Source organism: Aphis gossypii, chromosome X, assembly GCF_020184175.1.
Source record: "Aphis gossypii isolate Hap1 chromosome X, ASM2018417v2, whole genome shotgun sequence".
Taxonomy (NCBI): Eukaryota; Metazoa; Arthropoda; class Insecta; order Hemiptera; family Aphididae; genus Aphis; species Aphis gossypii.
The window spans coordinates 33384704-33409515 of record NC_065533.1 but is presented as its reverse complement, the minus strand read 5'-3'; the positions used below and the strand labels follow the sequence as shown (position 1 = coordinate 33409515).

The 24812-nt window shown below is 26.2% G+C and overlaps 2 protein-coding genes across 2 annotated transcripts; one reads left to right on the top strand and one right to left on the bottom strand.

The window, feature by feature from the left end:
• Positions 1-4093: 4093 nt before the first annotated feature.
• On the bottom strand, positions 4094-20097 carry LOC114132458 (spondin-1). Its single transcript, XM_027997919.2, is given in 12 exon segments — positions 4094-4516; positions 7023-7233; positions 7484-7706; positions 8340-8511; positions 8650-8878; positions 11885-12015; positions 12082-12205; positions 12296-12502; positions 12624-12774; positions 12999-13071; positions 13074-13262; positions 19716-20097. Coding segments are annotated over 12 exon segments (2061 nt in total). The 5' UTR covers positions 19894-20097; the 3' UTR covers positions 4094-4343.
• Positions 13347-17262, top strand: LOC114132459 (uncharacterized). The gene is made up of 8 exons (XM_027997920.2): positions 13347-13676; positions 13748-13960; positions 14034-14233; positions 15562-15832; positions 15913-16011; positions 16248-16441; positions 16537-16666; positions 16751-17262. Exons 1-8 carry the CDS (start codon positions 13551-13553, stop codon positions 17132-17134), a joined length of 1617 nt encoding a protein of 538 aa, XP_027853721.1. The 5' UTR covers positions 13347-13550; the 3' UTR covers positions 17135-17262.
• Positions 20098-24812: the final 4715 nt, after the last annotated feature.

Sequence of the window (24812 nt, the reverse complement as noted above, 5' to 3'; positions counted from 1 at the left end):
TCTACTTAACTTATCATTTGTTATACTCATTACTCAGTGAAATATTCAAAATATTAACTTATTCTAAATTTTTTACAGTCATAAAGCTCTAAATTTAATACAAAATAATTGGTAAGTTGTTTTTATAGTAAATTAAAATATTAAAAATACATAAAAATACGCATAATTTGAATTAAATACATATTTTGATATTTTATTAATTTTGAATTTTTCATTTAGCAATATTGCTGTCGTATTTTATTAAATTGTTTGATATATTTTATAATTTCCATAACTTAAAACTTTTTCACAAATTTTATGAATTATTTAGTAATGTTTGTCTTATAATCATAATATTGATAATATCGTTCACGTTATGTTTATACGTTGAGCTAAATTAATAATATTTTGTTGTTTCTAAAGTTTTTTCGGTACCCTTTATAAATTTGTATTCATTTAAATTTTTGATTATTTGGTAAATTTTGGGGATTTAAATTATAAATATATATATATATTTAATATTTATCTTATAATAGAACATTTGGAGTACTAGTACACTTTTTATAGCAATGGTATTAATTTGTAAATTTTAATATTATTTAATGAACGAAATTAACATATTCCATAGCTATAATTTAACAAACAATATATTTTAATAACATAATATTATACCTACCCTCAATTAGGGTCATATTATATAATAGTAGGTATTATATTAAAAAAATAAGCACAGGTATTATTAAATATATATAGATCAAATATGATATTATCTTGTTCATTCATCAATACATAAATTAGTTAGAAACACATATTGTTATAGATTTTTTGTTATTTACATAATAGTCGATTTAATACATAATATCGATAAAATTGTATATTATGTATTTACTGCAGGATGGTATATGCTAATAAAGTGTTAATTAGGTAGATATTAGCCTAGATACATAAATTCATACTTTTAAAATATTGTCTAAATACTAATTAAAAAAAACTAATTTTAGTCGTTATACATCGTGCTTAGATAAGTGATTTAAAAATGTTAACTATATGAAATTAACAAAAAAGCTCAACCATTATATTTTTATATAAGAGATACAATTAAAATGTTTTTAAATTTATGTATATTATATACCTATACATTAACTTGATTATTTTAGATTTTTAGCGAAGCAAAAATAAATTGTTTTATATTGATAATATTTTTAATGTAATATTTGCATAACTGGTCTCGCAATACCATTGTATGATACTATGATAATTAATTTAACTTAAATATCAATTTGTTTAATTTCTTTGTAGTTGGAAAAAACTATTTGTAAATATAGCGCGATTTCGATTTATTTTAGATAAACCACATAGAATTGTTTTTTGATTGAAATTATTTATTGCAACTTTCAAATAATATACGGGTAATGGGTATAATATAACGGTTCGTCAGATTTTGGTATCTGCACTTATTTATTTATTAAAACTTAAGATAAGTTTAGTTATTACCTATCTTTAAGGTACTTACAATTGTTTTATATTGTGATGTAAAATGTTGTGTATTACTGGCTATTGTATAATTATACGTTTATACATTATATTAATATTTGTGACAAGGTATTAAATTCAATAAGTATCACATGTGATTCTACATCAATGACAAACTATTTTTTTTCTTTACAAGAGTTTAAAATACTAGTTATTTCAGTTATTTGAAGGCGTAATGTTACCTGTTTGAATTTGCTACTCTTTCTACTTTTTTGAAATAGTTATTTTACAGTACATATTTACCGACAGATAGTTATTACTTATTATTGGTGTATCACTTACCAATCTACAACTCAAAAATGGCATTTAATTTAATTATTATTATTTACTAAGGCTAGAAATCGACAAGATAATTACTTAAAGACTAAATTAAGTTATCTATTAATTTTTAATTTGTTAAATTTTTTCTTATTAAATATACTATTTCAAAATATGTACACATTTTAATATGTTCGCGGTTTGTTGACTTAGTTTTAGTTTTAACATTTATTCTAGGCATACTAGTCGCTTGAAAGTAAATTCTCTGTCTACCAATTCTACTAATAACATAATATATAGTATAAAATTTAAAACATTAACATTTAGACTTAAAATAAAACTTGTTAAGACTTAGTGATTACTTAAATGTTCACCTTATCAGATAAAGTAACTACATTTAGAATTTATTTTCATCTCTCACAATAGTTCATACTTATATTTTACGAACTGTCATAGGTTATGATTTGATGGACGACGATTATAGCTGTAGAGGAGTAAAAAACCATTAATTTCAATTTGAAAAAAACTTTAAACGCATTTGCCACATAATATCTGTAAATTTAAATTTTAAAATAACTAATAACGTAAAGATATAGATAGTGCTTTATTTTGAAATTAAAATGAATTTCTTTTTATAGGTACCGTATTTCCCTTTTTTTCAAATAGTAGTGAAATGGCTTAAGCTAGTTGCTCAATTGCTTATAAGTTTTTAAAAAAAGGAAGCATATAATATTTATATTTGAACGAACTGGTGAAATGTTAAAATTGTCTTGCCTAAAATCTTGCACATTTAGAAAAAATGAAATGACGCTCCTATTCTATGACTCTATGTATTTTCTTATCATGTATTTAATTTATTTAAAAGAAGAAATTGAATTGAACAGTTTTTTTTTTTTATTTTCATATTTTTTACTGAAATAACTAATATTATGATTGCATAAATAAACCATAAGTGACAGAATATTTTAAATACAATTTAAAAAAATATGATTTATTTATAGTTCTTAGATATAAAATCATCTCATATTATATTATAAAACATAATTGATATAATATATTTCTGATTGATTTAATTTCATCAATATTAGATATTAATCGAAAATAATTTATGTAATTATGTTTCCTTTACATATTTCAAAGTAGCTATAATTCAGTTACATTATAAAACAAATCCATGGTCGAAGTTATAGTAATAAAATCTTAAGACGTGATGAAGTCTAATAAAATAAACTAGAAATAAAAATGATAAAGTGTACTAGTATACTAGTTAGTTTAAGTAGTATACCTACCATGAAACTTTGATTCGGCACAATATTTTATCACAAAAAATAGATAACTGATAATCAAATCAATCCTTAGGTATCATCTCAACCTCGTAAGTCCCCTTATACTATGTATATTAGAATTTCAAAATTTCCTCCTTACCACAAAGTATTATCAACACCACTACTAAGCAATTAGGTGTAGGTGCTTACGTATATATTTTTTTAAATGTTTAATCGATAATACTAGATTTATCTATTCAATAATTGAGAAAATTGTGCAAGCTGGTTATCGTGAGGATATTACGTCATTTCCGAGGTCAAAAAACAAAATTAAAGCATAATAACTAATTAAAAATTTGGTTCACTAAATTAAATTGTTCGTATTCGTTTATTGTAGTTCTACAATAAATATTACATGTTAAATTCAAAAAAAAATAGGTACTTAACGGTATAAAATACTAATTCAATTTGTTCAAGAGTCCAAAAATGTACCTACTCTTAAATTAATAAAATAAATTACATTTAATTCACAATCTTGAGTAAATGGCTTTAAAATTGTATCAATATAATATGTTAGACTATGTTTAATTAGCATTCAGCTTACAACATAAATCAGTTTAAACCATGAAACGTTAACAATATTCGAACTAATATGCATAACACATATACATGATACACCTATATGTTTTTAAAAAAAAATCATGACGCACGCATAAATAAAATTATTAACTTGAACAAAAATAATTAAAACAATAACTGAATATAATTGCTTTGGGATAAACCGTAATTGTATATGTAGTTTAGATTATAGATATAGGTACCTGGTTAAAAGTCAGATGACTATGGTATGTAAATCTGAATGTATAAATACCTATCCTTGTAACCAAAAATTATAAGACTTTATATGTAGACTTCATAACCAAAAATAGTGTGATAGTGGGGTCAATGGCAGCACTTGATTTGAATAAAAAATGTCGTTTATTTTGCAATAACTGTGGTATGAATATAATTTTAGAGCGATTTTGGCGTAGAAAAATGATTTTTAAACAAATTGTAAATAGTTGTAACACGGGAATAATAATATATTAATATCGTTATTATAATTAGGATTTTACAGTCAAAATATATTCATTGATTTTGTATGGCGCATTGAAGTGTACAACGTACTGTTGTACGTATAATATAGTAAAAGTTTTTACCACCTATATATATTATGTCCTATTATATATACATTATAGTACTATGTCATTATGTATCTTAAAACTATGTGCTTTCAAACGACACTTATTTTTTAAATACGCAATGTCTTCAAATCACGCCGTGACACACTTTATAGCATTCTTTGACACTTTTAAAATTATTTTCATTACCCCGGCATCCGCCGTACTTGAACTGTTTACAAGTCTTCAATTCTTTATCGTAGTAATAACGCACTGCATTGACGTTACAAGCTCCTTCATTTTTGTCCATGCTACATATTTCTAAAAAAAAAAAAAAAATGATTTATGATTTACTTTTGTGCGAATTTACACTCATATACATATAGCTAGGTATGTCACATTTTCTGATTTTCATCGCTATGAGTAGTAGGGTACGATGTACGAGTATATAGTATTTTTAGTTTCCATATTACTAACTTGTAGTGTATACCTATTGTCCTATTTATTACTAAATAAATCTGAATACCTACATCCAAATGTTGTATTAGATAGCCTTATTTTATATTCATAATAATATGGATTATCTATAATAGATAGGTATACTTATTTATGATTAATTTATGATTATATTGTATTATTTAAAGATAACGATCAGAAATCGCTAAGTATTAGTACTAAACCCCAAACAAAGTGGTATTATAATGTCAAGAAGATTTTTTCTAAAAAAAAAACATATTTTCCCCCCATTTAAATTCTACTTATTCTTTACATAAGTATACCTTTTGTAGAATCACACTAAGTGGACGAAAAAGTTTTTATTACATTTTTAAAACATAAAATATTACATTATTATTTATTACGTACATGGACTGTTGGAAATATGAATTATAATAGTTTGAGCAATAATAAAATATTCAATTATTAACACAAAACACAATGGAATAAATTATATTTATGATATCACGTATTAACTTAAAATACACACACACACATATATAGTTGAACATATATGCAATCAGGTCAGGTTACTCGGCTATGACTTCAATGTCCGTATTTGCACACTATGAATCTATATATACATAGGTAATGAATATAGGTATGTTAAGAGGAACATAATATTAATGAATATGGTAAATATACAATCTTTCTGTACGATTTACTTGCTTAATTTAAAACGCTGCAAGAGCTCGATAAAATAATAACATCTACTTTTGTTATTATTTAAGATTTTTTTAGTCGAATATCATTAAACAACGTTAGTTTATCGTGAAAAAAAATCATAAATATATTTATTTAATTTATCGATTAAACCCATTCTGAATCAAATACAATAATATGATTTCATTAAGTTATTTTGCAATAATTTAATTTCACCATAGTTACAAATTCTAATGACTCAAAATAACTGAATACATTAAAAAAAAGTAATAATTATAAAATAAAAATAAAAATAATATCTTGTGTTCTAATACATTTCGTAAATTTATTCTTTATTCATATAGATGGGTATTGTTACAATCAGAAAATATACGCATCCATTTTAGTTGACGTTTAAATGTTTCGATAACAAAATATGTAAAATGTATATAATAATTATTGCTCAAATTTCTAATGTTGACACTAAGAAAACAATTTAAAAAACGTTAATTAGGTATATTATAATATTTTTATGTACATCTATTATAGGTAGGTTCTATAATAATCATGCATGAGTTATCTAGGATGATGACAATTCTAAAATACTATAGTACCACTTACCCCCAAACTATATTTTTCATAATTTGAATAAATGTACCTTAATTAATCTACTTAAAATTAAAAATATATGCGAATTTTTAATGAGAAAGTCATAATTCTTGGATAAAATGTTAGACCTATTATATTTTATAAGCTAGCCATAATAATCATATACAAATGCATTTATAGTAGCCAGTAACTAAGTGAATCCGTTTGACACATTTTATACATTTATTTTATTATGTATTAACACAATAGTTGTGTTATTTTCCCTAACATAATATGGCATCCGGCGCCCTTTTTTACAAGTACATAACTGAATTTATAATATCCTAAACATTAGTTGGAATCATACTGGAATGTCAACGGAAAATCAAAAATTAAGCCATCGATGAGTATTAACTCTAAAAAAAATAGAATGTTGGTTTTTGCTTTATAGATATTAATGACTGACTATATTTTATAAATAATATAATAAAGTGATAAGGAATAATCAATGATGTTTAAATGCCAGATAGTTGGAAGATACGTTTGTAATAGCTTAAGTAAAAATGAATATAATAATAGATTACTAAATTAATTCAATCTTAAGATATTATAGGTCCGCATACCTAACGAATTATAATATATTATTATGTGTTTATAATATTTTGATACTTTGAGACAATTTATAAGGTGAATAAAATATACATACTCCCAACCGCCACTAGACATAATTCTAAAATTGTTAATACAAGATTAATTTGTAGAAAATAATAACTATTTATTTTTTAACTCGAAACCCAAAACTTGCATGTTTAGATTAACGAAATACGTATAAAGTATTTATGATAAAATAAAGTGTTTATCTTTTAATCGCATTAATATGGATCTATGATGACAATTATATTTATCATAGCAATATTTATAACGATTAAGCACAATACAAGAATACAAAATACAGTTTTATATCAGCAGATAATATCATTGTTATATTATAACGACAGTTGAATGACGTTAAAGTTTTTGATTTGAAATCAATAATTATAATTTATAATTTATTAATAATTGTAGTTTATATGAGTAATTGAATTTTAAATGTAATATTTACCTTTAGCAAGAGACGAATCAATTTCGCAAGTAGGGCGCGTCCCGTTACATGTTCGAGTTTCCTCCAGCACGACTTTATCGATACATTTTGTGTAATTTTCACCAGACACGAGTAACAGTCGAGACTTGATCGATAAGCCTTGGCCACAAGTTACATTGCATGGACTCCACATACTCCATTCGGTCACTGGACATATGCTAGTAAAAGACGACTAAAACACAAATTATTTAGTCATTAGCTAAATCTCAGCCATATCAAAAAAAAAAAAAATATATATATATATATAAAATGTCTCCAAAACTTTTTAAATAAAGCTAAATTTCTTTAATAAATAAAATATGTAGGTAAGCCCGTTCTTAAATTTCTTGGTACCTAATTTTCAAAAGTAAGTATACTGTTTAGTATTGTTCTTTTTAAACGTCTGAGTATTTGGCATATATTTTTATAACACTTAAAATTACCTGTTCAGCAACTTTAGTACAAGCTGGTTGCATGCATTTCTTCTTCATGACAAGTCCGATGTGACGGCACTTTTTGTAACTTGTGTGATCTAAAAATTGTCTGGTGCGGAACATGAATCCAATACCGCATGATACTGAACACTCAGACATTGGTGTCCATTCCGTGGTGTTACATTTTGCATCATCTATTAGCAAGCTGTCGTCTTCTTGTTCCGTTTCACCACTAAATTTAAAATAAAAAAAGCATTCATATTTGAAACTAGTAGATACTTGATTTAAAACAAAAATAAATACAATTCAAACATTCGAAATGTATTAAAATATCCTTAATAAAAATGTTCAGTGTATAATGTTGAACTCTTAGATGGTTAGTACTGTATTAAAACTTGGTATAAGCTTTTTCATATCTAAAGTTTTAAGTTTTATATCAACCAACAAATTTAAAAAAAAAATTATTTTTTTTATATATTTATATTTAAATTTTAAAGAGTGATTTTAATTTTGATGAACTATAAGAAACAAATCAATAACTACATCATATCTTGATGAATTAAAAATAATAATAATCTAACTTTAAAATGAATTCCTTGTTTAAGGTGACAGATCTTAAATAGATACCATTAATGTTATACAACGATTTATACTATTATTATTATTTATTAGAAGTTAGAACTGACAATGAATTACATAACATTTTTTTCCGGAAAAGTTGCCGAAATAACCGTTTTTAAAAGTATATTATGTTTAATAAGATAATAAAATGAATTAATAAATCATAACTGCAATACTGTTTACAAAGCTTTTTCATTAAAACCAACAAAAGTATTAGGTATACTATTATATAAAAAATAATTACGGGCAAATAGGCACCGAGGACAGGCACATTTCTTTCGATACCAATTGTCTGTCACAACCATATTGCTGAGCAGCGGTCTCATTTAAATAATTTCTACTTCTTGATCTGAGACCTTTGCCACAGGCCACGTTACACTTGGTCCATTCAGAGTATTTTGAAACAGCACATTCAGCTAGACAGAGGTTTAAAGAAAACAATCTAAAGCGATGCGATATAGGTAGCCTATATTAGCCTTGTGGACATTATTGTTTTGTCGTTTAAGTATATTACATTTTAATAGGACAAAACTAATAAAATAAAAAATGCTTACGCCTAAATACATCTTGTGAATTCTCCGACACTACGAGTTCGTCCATCAAATCTGTTATAACCTTATCAGTACAAGACTTCGGTATAACGTTGATTCTGTTCAAATGTAAACGCGCCAAAGGGGCCATATCGTTGCCATTTTCGTTGAAAAAAGGCGATCTGGGATCATCCGGATACATAGGAGTGATTCGAAAAATGCGTTCATGTGGTGAAGTTTCTTGATTGTGTGACTAAAATTAATTAAAATTTTATTTTATGTATTTAATTATGAAAACAACGCCTTATTAATTGTATTTATTTTATCATAGATATGCATATTTTATTTTAATATTTTATTAGTATAAATAATTTCACTGATTATTTGAGCAATTTAAATATGAGTGTACATTATATACACAGTTTTTGTTTACAATATACAATATACATGTTATTAAAAGTGCAATAATAAATGAACAGCTAATAGGTAATATTATGATTGAAATATGTAAATTTAATTTATCGCATTAAAGTTATAAGCTAATCATAATTTAATAATATATTAAACAAAATATGTAACAGATGTAACAAATGTATGGTATAATAATATAGTACATACTCGTACCTATTGCAATATTATAATTTATAAATTAACTAATTTGTTCAGTTAATTAACCATTGTATACATAATTTCACAAGTAAATTACACTTTTTTTGATTGTTAATTACTTAATATGAATGTTTCAATGAGTAACGTAAATTAATTTAATATGGTACTCAATTTTAATGTGAGGTAAATAATTTAATCTTATTACTTTTTAAAAGTTATCAACCCAAAAACTCATGACAGCAATCATAATATAAGTTCCAACTGAAATATATCTCCCATCATTTAGTTACAGTATTTTATCACTCTCTGTCATTGTTTTTATTTAATACCTATTCAGTTTTATTGATGGACGAAATTAAATAATATTATTTATACACTTTTTTTCAACAAAGGTAACACAAAATTTCTAAATTACTGTTAAAGTCATTTAAACGTTAGGTTTAGGATTTTGGAGTCAACCTCTTTAATAAATAAATTTAAAAAATGCAGAATTACAGGCGTATAATAATAAGTGATTTAACATCTAAAAGATAAAAAAAAATCAAATAGCTCAACAAATGAGATATTAAGATTCCAATTATAATTTTAAACAGGTCAACAAAGCCTTTATTTATAAAATGGTCAAATAAATTAAAAACTGATCATAATAATATGCTCATATGACGTAAATAAGTAAGTACACTACTACTGTTATTGACCGAATAAATTAATATGCAAATACATGAACCTTCGAGTTTTAACCAGACTGACGAATTAATGTTGTGTTATACATTTGAATTTATATATTACAAAAAACAAATGTTCTATAAAATACTCATAGTCAATAAATAGAAAAAAATAATCTTATATAATATATATATTCAAGGTTAATTTAAACGTCATTATAGGTACGTTGAACAATTATTTACTGTTTGAGTATTAGATATCTGCAGTACTTATCATTTGCAAGTTTTTGAATGAACCACACAGTAAAACGTCTAAAAACAAAATTGTTCAAAAATCTCAGACATGCACTAATTAAAAAAAAAAATGTAAGATTGTTTACCAATTGGCTATCAGATAACTGTAAGGAAAATTCTTGAATCATAGTAGTATTATAATAATAACAAAATATCACATTATGTTACCGATTTATAAAATGTATTGACAGAATAATTATATGTTATAGTTATACCTATGCACATTGCACATATTATAATTAATATACATTCCAATATTATACTAATAGGATTTAATGTGTACCACAGCGTAGGACAATAATATTATGATTAAATATCATTTAGAAAACAATTTCGACTGTAGAATCGAATGTATTTACAAACCATTCATCGAATAAATAATTTCGCAGCAGTTCCAAACGATAATACGTTTTATACTTATTATGAATTCATTACTCAATAATATATTTCGTAACTTTTATACCTATATGGATATTTCGTTTCTATAATACGAAATTGACATGAATCAAATGTAGGTACAGCGCATCATTATAATTCACGTATATTGATGAAAAGAATATCTAATATCCTAGTATACTAAATATAAATAATACAATATTTAGTATACTAATATACTAATATACTTGACTAAATGTTTAAGTTGTAAAAGTAATTAATGCGATTATAAACTTCGATTACAGAACCTCATTAATATATTTTATTGTTACAATAGTTACATATATAAAAAATTTTTGTTTTTACGGTTAATATTTATAACGTGCTCAAATTACGATGGATTATATTATTAAATAGTTTTGTAATATTTCAGAAAGCAGTTGTTAAACATTTTTATTCTCTATCACAAATAATTCAAAATTAATTGATATTTGATTATGATGAAATATCCTTTCTACTTTTAAATTATGCAAAATTTTAAATTATGTAGACTATACATCAGTCTATACTATAGAGTATAGACTCTATAGTGTCACCTATTTTCAAAGCTTCAAGTCTATAGTACATTTTAAATAAATAAATTAAATATAAATTTCGTTTCCTTCACACTTCTTACCATAACATTTTACTTCTACAATAACAGTAATAAAATATTATATTTTTGTTCTGCTTTTTAGTTGTTATTAGATATTCAAATATTTTTAAATTCAATAAATCACAGAAGTAAACGTATTTGTTCATAATTTTTTTTGGTGTTTCTCAAAGTATAGTTATTCCCTCCCCCACGCTTTTTAATATTTATAATAATTAATAGTTGTATTATTATTAAAACAATAATAAAAGAAAGTTTCGAGGTTAATAAAGATATTGTTGTCCATAATTACGATTAATTTATGCAGTATAAAAAAATGCACATACTCGTATAAGTACCAATATTACTATGTAACTAACCTAAGTATTATACTTTATTCTTTAAGCAATTATATTGGAATAATCTTAATTATTTTAGAATTAATCAAAGAACAGTTATATAATACAAATATATTAAATAATAAAACTAACTATTATTGAAAATTAATTATTATAATGTAATGGGTACTTATGTTGTTATTTACCTTTCGTAAATATTAAAGGATTTAAATATTATAAGACACACGTCTAAATGTATTAATGTTTCATTCAAAATATCAGCTTAAATTGATAAATTTATTTTAGATAGAAACTAATATTAGTATAAGATTGTATTATTATTTTACCATATATGTGCGTCCGCTGTCTGTTCCAACGTCGTAGACGTACAAGTCTATACTTCTGTTTTGAACCCATTGACAGTTCTTTTCGCATAAATTATGGCCGTTGACACCTACAATCCAATCAGGAGATGGGCCTAAAACAATTGCCGTATAATAGATGATATATATTATGTACTGGATTCACATTGTTATTATTTTACCGAGCATAGAAGCCAGGGAGATGTAATGATGTTTCTTGTCCACTCGGAATTTAGACGTGGCGTTAGCGTTTACTCGTGGATGCCAAAGCCCTGCGGCTTTAATCAAAGTTCTCAAATGTTTCTTCTAACAATTAAAAACAAAACCTTAAATAACTTTAGTAAGTATACAAATTGATATTATTTAGTTTGATGAGCATAAAAAATGCTTAAGTACCTGTTGCCTTAGTTCAGATTCTAAAATCGCGGTTGAACCCCATTCGGCTAACTGTCTAACACCGTCAGTGGCCCACTGACCCTCAGCCCAAAAGGAATAGTTTTTATCGTGTGTTGCTCCGATTATGTCACTGAAGTGAGTAAGCCACAAAGCACTTGGAAAGTCTTTTGGATGAGTCTCTGGCGACCAAAGTCCTTCAAATTTCATCTATTATTTCAGTTTAACAAAAAATGCATGATTAAATTATAAACAGAAATTTTTATACAACCACACGTGTACAGGTATGCAGGTTACAAACATTTTTATATTTTATTTAATCCTAATCTACCTCATAAACGGCTTCGTCACAAGTGCAACAACTTTCGGCTTCAACCAATGCATTTAACTTTGTTGCTGTATCAAAAGACATTTCACATAGTTCCTTCATCAGTTCAATATTTTGATATTTATTGTAACCATTTTCATAGGTTATCAAAGCCCTAAAATACGTCAATATCTTATTAAACTCGAAAGTTAATTAGATAGTATATCGATACATTAAGTATCAATATAGCCAATCTAAGCATTAAATAATGAAATCAATAGTAAAAGTAAGTTATAGTCTGAACTTTTTGATTAGTTTAAATTAAATTAATTAACATTATAATAGTTAGTGTATCCAATTATTAAGTATATTTATACCAAATGAATTTCGTTTAAATACCTTATGTATACGCAACCGCTTCCGGTTTTCGGGGCTGACCACACAAACCGCAACTTTTGCAGCTTAACTTCCGATCAGACTGGACAATAGTGTTAATACACTCCGGGTGGAACGTAGCGCCGTCGTCAGACGATAGTAATTGAAGCGAACCTGAGCGGTCCGGTGATGCAGGATCGCCACAATCTTCGCTAATTGTACCATGGCAATCGCGTTCCGCGGTTACCAGAAATGAATTAAAATCCAAATTTTCACTTTCGATCGTTACTATAAATACAAAAATATTGTTATTATAATGTAATTACTGTCAACCGATTAGATAAACCATAAAAGGATGGGATATTTTTAATAGTGATAATAAATGTATTCATTGTTGTATCTATAGATACATTTTAGTCGTACATAAAATAACAAATTAATATTAAAAATAAACATGTCATTTTTCTAGTAACTGTAACATACCACGTTAAGTCGTAGTCTATGAAAGCAATCAATTTTGTTTAGAAAATATATATTGAACACATTTTATTGTGAAAGAACGTCTATAATAACATAATGACTGGAAAAGTGCAGCAGCAAAATATTGAAGAGAAAACTATAGAAGATTTTTTATTCTTTTTAGTACATTTTAAAGAAGCATTTGATTCATTAAAATCTGAAAGTGACAAAGAAATATGCAAAGTAACAAACAATACTGTACACCTATCTTTGAGGTCATTTTTTATTTATATATATTTTATGTATAATCTTAGAAATGGCTAGATAAACTTGCAGTTGAAACGTATAAAAGTACAAATGAAAAACAAGCACGTAATATATATTTGTCGCAACTTATTTTAAGTATGAACGACCGTAAGCTGACCGCTCCTTTCAACGAAAGCCCAAAACCTGGCCCACTGTCTTTGGATGGTGTATTTACAAAAATTACTTCCAAGCCCAGTTTAGAAATAGAACAAGAAAAGGAAGTGAGTGATCTAAATCTCATAAACAACCGCAAACAGGGTCAATAAAAAAATTTAAAAATCAACAATTGTTTAGATCAATGATAACAAAGAGAATTGGACGAAATTCATCCGAAATCGAGAATTAGAAATGGTTGACTTGAATCATTTGTCGAACGATGGTCGTACATATATTGCGTGCAAGACTTTGCCTGAAAATGGTGGATTATTTGCATACGTTGCCGTGACTGTGGGTGGAAATACAGGCTGTTGGGTTAATTGTTGTGGTCGACCAATGTAAGACATCGTTATCGTAAAATCAAAAATATAACCATTTAGGGTTAGTTTAGGATTCAAATATTGAGTATAACTTAAAAGTTAAAGCCCATCGGTCATCACAGGATTCGAACTTTGTTATATTTGCAAATATTATAATAATATAATATACTATATATTATATTATACTATTTGTTATATATCACAATATTTTTATTCAATTAGTATTATGATTTTATGAATGAAATTTAAAAATGTGCGATGAAAATATCGTTATATCTATATACCTATATATATAGGTATTAAATATTTATATATAGACGTATTTCCTGATTCTAAGTTTTTTTTTTTTTAATGCATATTTTTCTTACGTCATATACTATGATAGTTATCAGAATAAAAACAACATTAATTAAAAATAATTAAACATATTCATAAACAAATATTTGTATTTTGAAGCTAGTATTTATTGTATAAAAATGCATATTATAGAATCATCAAAAATTAATGTATAGTTAATATTTTAAATTATGATTTAATAATTTAAAGAGTACTCTAAATATTTCATAAAATTTTAAGTGTACCTAAATTTTATAATTAGGTGATATGAATATCCACCAATAATAAAAAAAATTAAGTGCCTATAGTTTTAATTGCATACTTAGTTTATTTTTTAGAGTATTTAACGTCAAACACTAATTATCACATATTTATAATATCACATACTTTTATCATACGATTTGTTAGAGAGTTAACACTAATTATTAATCACCAAGCAACCATTATAATATATTCATCATTACATAGGATACTACGTTAAATAATTCATGTAACCAGACACGCACAACCACTGTAAAACCAATACAATTCTCGCTTCGCTTAAAATCTAAAATTATAAATATCCAAAATTATACTATAATAAGAAATAATAGTTAAATAAAAATATTCGTGAATATGCTAATATTTTATCTTGATTTCCTGACATGGCATAACCCAAAATTAAATAGAATTAGTAAACAAATAATTATAAGTTACATAACATAATAACTATTAGGTAGAAATAAAATAATAAAAAATAACAGTATTATATTAACTATCAATTAATCGAAACTCTATGCATGATATTTTTTTTTAGGTAGGTATACCTAATGTTAAGCAATGTTTAGTTTTCACGTAAACTTAATGAATTTCAACAAATGAATGAAAAATAAATTAAAATTATTATTTAAGTGTAACTTTATAATAGAAAACCCGTTTTTTTTTTTTAAATTTTAACGATGATAATCATAATAATTACTAAGCATATAGTTTTTTCGATTAAAGTTCTAATTTATGTACAACATATTTAGCCCAACGCCTGTAGTGAAGCCGATAGACTTGAAAGTGGAAATGTCCAGCGCACCGAAAAAAATCTGCGAACAAGAGGACAAAGTGTATCAATTAACAGCCGAAGTTAGAGCAATTTTATCAAATCGGAGGTCACAAGAATCCCGGATGTTGACTTATGAATTTTTTAAAAGATTACTTAATAACATTGAACAGGAAATGTTGTCTGAAGAGGATCCTAACAGTACCGCTTGCCACGATCCACACGTCGAGGCTCTTCTTGAAAAACTAATAGTGAGTAATATAGCTACGATGAAGTAACGAACAATATTTAAATCATGTACCTAACTATAATCATTTTTGTTACATTTAAGGTCGAAAGCAAAGGATGTGAGAACTTCAACCCACGTTTATTCAAACGCATAAAAATGCTTTCATTGTTGAAAAAGAGACTGAAGAATATGCTACAAGAAGTAATAATACAATGAATAAATAAAACTCAAATAATAAAAATTCTAATTCAATATTTATTACATCTAACATTTTATATTACATTGCATTTTATATTCGGCGATTACTTTTCGTTTTCTCTTTAATGGTAATACCTATTTGTATGTATCGACTGTTTAAGTTTTTTACCATGTTTGATCGTTCGCGAGAAGCTTTAAAACATTATGACCACACAATTTAATTCGTTTAAATGTTCTAGATCGAAGATCGTAACCAAAAACTTTCTAACCACGTAATCGCTTCGACTTCTCCGATATTATCTCTACTCAGCCCGGCGTCTACCTGTTCGAATTCTATGACCGAAATGATGTGGCAGGGGGCATTAATGGAAAAACCCACTAGCAAGATGGCTGACACGCTGGCCAAGACATATCCCGCCTGTGTGGTTAAAATGTATAAAATAATTCTATGTCAATTAACCGACACGTAGTTTAAACATAGGTACTTACAGCATTATAATATTATTGCATTTATTACTTAAAACGTAGGTTGTTGGCTCTGTTGGCGCGGGAGCGTCGGAAAATCATAAACCAGCTGCAGGTAAAGCAAGAAAATCTAGTGGCGTCCGTGAAGAGAGATCTATTCAACGAAATCAAAAAAGGCATAATGGCTTACAAGGTGAATAATGGCGACCGATTTTGAGGCGAAAACTATGTCGTTATATTTTATTGTATGTAATATTGTGCACATTATTGCATGCAGGTGGCCAGACAAGAATGGGTGGATGTGATGCGCGTCGTGATGCATTACAACAAAATAAAAGAAAGTTTGGCCGAAAAAGACCTCGGCGGCAGTTCTAACAATACAAAAAGCGATTATCTACAGGAAACAATTCACAAAGAAATCGAAGACACCAAGAAGCGACTGGACAAAGGCAATAGGAAAAACGAGAAGCTGCAAGACGACATTTGCGAGTTAAATAAGAGCATACATGTGATAACCGAAAAAATTGAGCTCGAACAAGTGCAAGCCGAAGATCAACTGCGTGCTTTCCAAAATGAAATATGTACTGAAAAAAGTTTGATTATGAATAGAACCCAAACTATTTCAAAATTAGAAAAAATGGTAAAAGCGACGCAAAAATAATTGTATTTTTAAATTGGCATTTGTATACTTATCTACGTCAACAATATAATATGTGATTTTTACATACATAATAATGTTTTGTAGAACGCTTGTTTTAAATTACGTTAAAATAAATCAAATGCTTTGTTTATTTCAGCCGTATCACTCGTGCCAATGTTATTTATCGATTAATGTATATTATAATACTAACTATAATAAGCCTTTCAAATACTGGAATGTGGTCACTTAATAATATTTAATAATAATATTTAACACTTAAAATAAACAGCTCTATAATAGTTGTGAAAAATTGTTCAAGCCTTCAAAACTCAAATCAAGTTACAAAACAAAAAATTAGTAGGTGGCATTAAAAATATTTGTATTTTGCAAAAGAGCAATCTTTAATTCTTAAACTGTTTTTTTATAAATACAGTGTCATAGATTTTATGGCCATTTTTTTTTTTTTTTTTTTGATACACCCTATATAAATGTTAATTTATTAATTTCATAACTTGAGTACTTATTGCAACATTTGGTTGATGGTTAACGGTCTCTTTTTCGAAACAAATATCAAAAATAATTATTATAAATTTATCAACAATAAGTATGTCATATATATGAGTGTTCACAATAATAGAAAACTCCGAAATAAATTGTTCATCTTCTTAAATGTATTGTTAGAAACAAAATTTTTTGACTTTCAACATAATTATTATTAATATACTAATTTATTTCAGCTTGAAAATGTAAACAAATATCGCAAAACAAAACTATGATTTTTCTTATTTTATATTGAATAAAAACACCATAATATGATTTAATTTTGACAACATAGAAACCATTTAAATTATTTGATATTCTGATCTGTAACGCTGTTGTAACAATAGTATATTTTTATTGCTCCCATATTACACATATTATATTAGATTAATATAATATGCAGTATATCTAATGACAATAATTAAAAAATATAATACAAATTTATAACTCAGCTAAAATTTATGGTAAATATTATCGTAAATCAAATTCCATTTAATATATATTTTTTTTAAGTATCGACAGAAGGTACTAGTTTAAAAACGTATAAGTTATATAAATAAATATAAGGTCTATAATATATTTTTTAAGCTATTAATAATTTGTTTAGAAAACTAAACAATTTGTTAAATTCGCCTGAATTTTATTATAATAATTTTACCTAATTTTCAAGTTGAATAACGTTTATTCTTATATAGGTGCTCGTATTGTATATTTGTGTTGTGATATTTTTGACGCAAGACCCTAATTTTCTCAGTTTTTTTTTTTATAATATCTCCTAATTATTTACTTTTTGCAAAGAAATTATAATAAGTATCAACATGACAGCATATGTATTCGTTTTCCTGTGCATTTATGCGCAATTTTGTAAAACTGATAAAATAGGTCACTACTGTTTTGCTGCTAGCTTTCGGACTTGACAGTATTGTTATTATATCCATAAACATAGTTTGTAACGAATAACGGCTGTTGTGGAAAATGGTTTTTATATTTCACAATTTGTTGTAGGTATTTAGAAAAATACTTATAGTTTTTGTTCTAAAAGGTAGATATTAGGTAGGGGTTTTATATGATAAAGTTTCACAAAAGAAACTGATAACTATATGTGTAAAATTTTACTATTTGTAAAATTATTTTAACATTTTACAACTTTTATGTTTATGAACTAAGCACATTCTTTTATTTTTATTTATAACCGCACTACAACTAGTTACCATAGTTCTGAAGCCGGAAGGTTCAAACTTTTAAACCTTACGGATAAAGCTATTATTATAATATTGTTTTTAAATTAATTATAATTAAATTTAAATGAAAAAACATTTCATAATACATAAAACGTATAACACGATATTATAGTATTATAATAAACAATTTTGTTGAGTTCTAATTCCAAAAATGAACTACAAATAAATAGCATCGTTTAGTGTAGACACGGCTTCATATTATGGTTTATACTCGTGCAAATCAGTGTAATTAAGAGACTTGGGGGACTAGAAGCATGCCCCTCTTTAGGTCTTGACAAATAAACTAAGTTATGACAACAAAAAAAAAACCATAAATAAATTATACCATGTGTAATAAATTTATTTCAATTATTTAATATCTTCTTGATTATGTATTTTATTTATATTTATTTGTAGACAACTGTGGGACACGTCCAAAAACAATGCTGTTAGCATAATAATATTATACCTAACAGGTTGACAGGTTTTTATAGCTTAACACAGATTAACAGATTTGTAGAGTTGAAAAAGCTAATGTGACGCCCCGTAGGCGTAAGTATAAAATCTTGAGGACTATAAATATCAATCAATAAATAATATGTATTAACATAATTTAGTTTACTGACTGCAATATTAGGTTAAGAAATATTTGAATGGCTTCATGAGTTTTGGGAGGTGAGCCTAGGATGGCTTAGGACAGCCCTGTCCGATTCCCGGCCGTGGTATGGAGTAATGATTATTGTAATATTATCGTATGCACTAGTCGTGCCACCCATACGGTTGCATATGATGCGACGACGCGACGTCTTCTATAATAATATTATATTATGCGACGTACTTACCGATGTACATCGAATGCGATATATATTTGTCCGGGTTACCGAATATGGACATTTTAAAGCCGTTGTCCGTCCATTTTACCGACGTCTTGGCCGTTTCCAAAGGCTGCAAGTTATTTTCTTCGCAGGCACGGCCCACGGACAAGAACGCCAAACACGCGATTACGATTTTGGCCAGCATCTCGACGAAAAAGCCAATCGAATTGAAACGTCCGTTCGAGTTCACTACGGTGTCCCGTCACTCGTCGGTCGATGGATTTTTAATATTATAATATTATCGTACGACGTCTATGTTGTAGTTGAATAATCAACATCTCGCGGGACCATTAAAACATCGGCGCGCTCGGTTACACAATAATAACGTGTATACCTCATAATAATTGTACTATGTGCGTAGAGCGATCGCTCGGCGAGCAATATCATTTTATACCGTGTAAGTACAAAGTCCGTGTTTCTTATCGATAAAACAGTAGCCACTTGTATGAGGAATCCAATACGCGCGAGAGTTTATCGCATATTACAGGTCAATTCAGCACAGATTAGCTCAGCGTTGTTGTACAGAGAACACAATACGCATTGCCTATGTCAGATTTTTCCGTACCCCATGACAATATTATAATGGCCTTTTGTAATACGCATCGTTTATCGTTTTGTAGTGATGCCTACGTATCTATAATATAGTGTAATAATTCATATTATATTATTTTATATATCATAAGATCCCTTTGTCAACACCGTGTACATTTCTATACACTGTATTAATTTATTATACCTAGGTATAGGTATTAAATAAATATTTGATAAAACGTACTTTAAGTTAAAACCGAAAACCAAACGAGTTTGAGCCGTTCGAAGTAACTAATACATATTATAAATAATATTATATCAAGTGCCCACACAAAATACCATCATTATATAATACATCGTATAACTTGGATCCGTGGAAAATATATAATATTACCTAAATCGTAATATCAAGTATCTGATATGTTAAAAAAGTCCCCGCAGTTTTTCCATTAAATATTATTAATTTTTGCAAATATTACGCAATACTAGGTACGCAGTATGAATAAAATAACACAGTGTTTTCCATTATATGGACATGATAACAAAAGTATCATAGTCAATGATTTCTCTGAATAATAAAAAAATATTAATATCGATAACAGATCGATTTATTGTTACAGACGGAATAAAATAATAATTAGTGCAAACCAAAAATATATTTTATAATAATAGGTACCCAGATAAGGCTAATAATGCTAATATATTATATTTTAATTTATAAACTAAGATGTTTTCCCGTTGATATCTAAACAATATAATAGTAATAAGTTAATAATAACAACGAACAATATAATATACTACATAGGTACCACATAAATATTTTATTTTAAAGTTTTTGATACATACCTACTGTTCCCTACTGTATTTTATAATACATAATTAATATTACTCTCAAAAAAAAAAAATATCGATGTGTTTAACAATTTAGTTTATTATTATTATTGTTTTTTTTTTTTTTTTTTTGTTGAAGTACCGATATAATAACCGTTCAATACCAAACAAAATAATTAAACATATGTAAAATAAACACATAATATTAGGTGTTTAATTGCTTATAGAGTATACGTAATACGTTTGATTTAGTTTTTCTTTGGAAAAGTAACTTAATTAATCCTTTGTATGAACATTTTTTATCTTGCACATAAACTGTATAATTTTATATAATTTTATTCATAATTGTTGAACGTTTTTTCAAATATTGTCCTTTATCTATAGGCTGTAGATTACAGTTAGTATATTACATTAAAGTACATCCAGCCCCAACTATCACTGTTAAAAATATGCTGAAAACAATACATGGCTATTGTTATAAAATTTTCTAAAAAAAAAAATTTAACCATTTTTAATCTACTGTAAGAGTGTAAAAATATTTGAAACTTAAACATAGATTTATAAGCGTTAATATTGTATATTATATTTAACATGTTCCAACTGACATTTTAGATGTTTTGGAAATATAATAAGTTTTTATACGAACATTTTCACTAAACATGCAGTTATTTAGTTTTTAACAAAAAATTAAAGTATACGAAACAATAATATAATATCTTTTAACTTCTTATATTATATGTATAATGAGTATTATTTCATTGATAAATAATAAAATCATAGGCTCAAATACCCAATATTTTTTGGGACACTCAAGTCTTCCATAGTATGTACCTATTACGAATAACGTTTTGTGTATACCAAGCAATGCTTGGTGAATCATCTTATAATATGTAATATAGATAATTTATCAACATTTAAAATGTGTAATCATGAATCATGATAGGTAAAAACTAAGAATTACCTATATACCTAAAACTATTTTTTCCCAATAATTAAAACATTTAAACAATATTTCCATTGCAAATCTATTCAAACTTCTTCGCCAATTGTCACTATCGCACTAATATAATAATATTATCTACCTATATTATAGTTATTATAATACAAAATACGGTCACGTAAGTAACTAAAGTTAATAGTTAATTTAATTAATTTAACTTAATTTGTTTTAACAGAAAAAAATACTAATTATAATGTGTTTGTACAAAAAGATTTATTGTATTTTCGTTCTATGTTTAAAAAATAATGTAAAATAATATAACTTTAGTCAGTCTACTTTATTATGATTGATGTACGTAGGTATATAGATAGGTAACATAATTACTGTCAAACGATATTTTGATATCCTTAGAAACCAGATGAAAAATTAAAAAAAAATTAAACAATTATGGATTGAATAAAAAAAATACAGCCGACTCTCGGTAACTCGAACCTTGATAACTCGAACTTCTCGATATCTCAAATAATTAAAATTCCCTTTCAAATAACAATAACACTTAATATGTAAATAATTTTGTTAACTCGAAAATTAATTTGACGAATTTTCGATGTCTCGAATTTTCTTATCTACATTTAGTACTAAAAATAGTTAACCAAGGCGATTATTTTTCATATATGGCTTGTTTCGTAAAACCTAACCATTAGTGTCAACTAAATATTTGCAACTTAAACCTTGGTAACTCAATACAATAGATTTCAGTTTAGTTTTATGTCGTCTGTTTGTTTAATCGTTTATCGTGTGTGTGACAGTGTTAATACAGTGGTTATTATGGCTCAAAAAAGAAAACTTACAACATTATCACTTTCAGAAAAAGTAAACTTGCTTAAAATTATTTGAAAAGGTGAAAAAACAAGAAATAGCCTAAGGTTTTGTAATTCCGGCGAGTACATTATCTACAATTATATAAAAATAAAGATGTAATTTAAAAAGACTTTAATTCAAAATTAATTGATTAATTAATTAATTACCAAGAGTCGACTATAATAATTAATTAATTACTAAATAACACATTTAAAATACAAATTCAATTTCAAATTACGTAACCTTTAGTTACTTTTAAGTTTAAATAAAAAATAATAATAATATTTGTTTAATTTATATTGAATTATAATTATTTTGTTTATGCTGTTGCCCATTATATATATTTATTATTATGAAAGAACTAGTTTTCTCTGTTTGGAATTGCAAGAATTTATAAGACAATTATCGTAAAGATAGGTAGGTCATTTTTCAAATACTATTGATTTGGATTTTAGACATCGTGAAAAACCAGTGGTTAGAAGCTAATGATAAATAGACGAAACAAAATCAACGAAGTAATAATTTGATATTTTATAATAATTGTTGATGTATTTAAAATTTAAATACTTAACAATCACTAAGTTAAAAAAATAAAAATAATAAAAATAAATAATATTTTGACAGTAAAAATGTTAAAACTAAATTATTACTAATTACAAATTATGAAATTAAAATGTGTATATAATTGTAAATTATCAATTGCATAGACAAATTAAGGTAAATAAATAAAGAAAAAAAAATTAAAATTCCAATAGTAGTTCTTAATTCAACTTTTAAATTAAACTGTTATATATTTTACATAATATTACCGCTCAACCCAACCATCTTGTCATTTCGAACTATAAATATGGATTAAAAAAATACTATCTTCCTATGTTTCGTTTAATTATTTTAATCATTTTCGTGAATATCAACTAGACCGTAAACGTATTAAAAGTATTTACTTTTTACCATTGTTATTCATCGTAGACATTAAGTAATAGGTGTACGTCTCAGAAATACCCAGAAATAATCGTTTTCATATTACTTCAAGGTAAAATAATGTGGAATTGTGGTACCTATCTACATAGAACTAAAGCCTGCGGGAAATAAGAACACAACACATGCAAAGCGGTTAATAACAACAAAATAATTTTACAGTTGTACCTATTGTACAATATACGTACATATAATGTGGCAAAATCGCATTTTAAACACGTCTTGTTGTGTTGTATCTAATATTAAATAATTTTGTGTATTGATTTGTAGTGTTACGTAAAAAAACATTAACAATGATTAGCAGTCAAATTAGTAGGTAATGAAAATATTTTAATATCATGAGGTAAATATATTTATCAGCTGTACGTATAGCAAATAAAACTGCATATTTTAGAGTCAGTTAGCGACCCGATGAAAAGGACATTTGACATTTAAAAATGTTTGTAAAATATTCAACATCTAATTACGTTTTTTTTTACATGAATTGAGATCATTAGATTTAAAAATATATATAGGTAATACCACTAATACCCATTAAGTCTTTCAAATACATTTAAAAAAATTGACATTCCAAGAATTTTTGAAAAAGTTACTAATATAAGGCTTACAAATTGAATACAACATTCCTCATAAGTTCTATGTCTTACGGAAATTCATAGAAAAAATTTAAAATAAGACCGTTTACTCGCCATCATAATAACATATATTGTGAATGAAAATGGTCCATATACAGGGCGTGGTGTCAATTCCAGAAACGGTCAATTGCCAAATCGTCGGGTTACAGTATAAAAATTAACTTTACTATGTACCTACAACTTATTTCTGTCTGCACACTATAACTACTATTTTAACAATTTATTACGTACCTATGTCGATTATAAAATAATATTATTCTCATAGTTTTTTTTATATACGCGTGCTTT

What these genes read in the sequence shown, in the direction of transcription:
- LOC114132459 (XM_027997920.2), top strand. Translation starts at nt 13,551, where the DNA reads ATGACTGGAAAAGTGCAGCAGCAAAATATTGAAGAGAAAACTATAGAA. An exon ending in GTGACAAAGAAATATGCAAA is followed by an intron (nt 13,677 to 13,747) that starts GTAACAAACAAT and finishes GTATAATCTTAG; the next exon opens with AAATGGCTAGATAAACTTGC. An exon ending in CTCTTCTTGAAAAACTAATA is followed by an intron (nt 15,833 to 15,912) that starts GTGAGTAATATA and finishes GTTACATTTAAG; the next exon opens with GTCGAAAGCAAAGGATGTGA.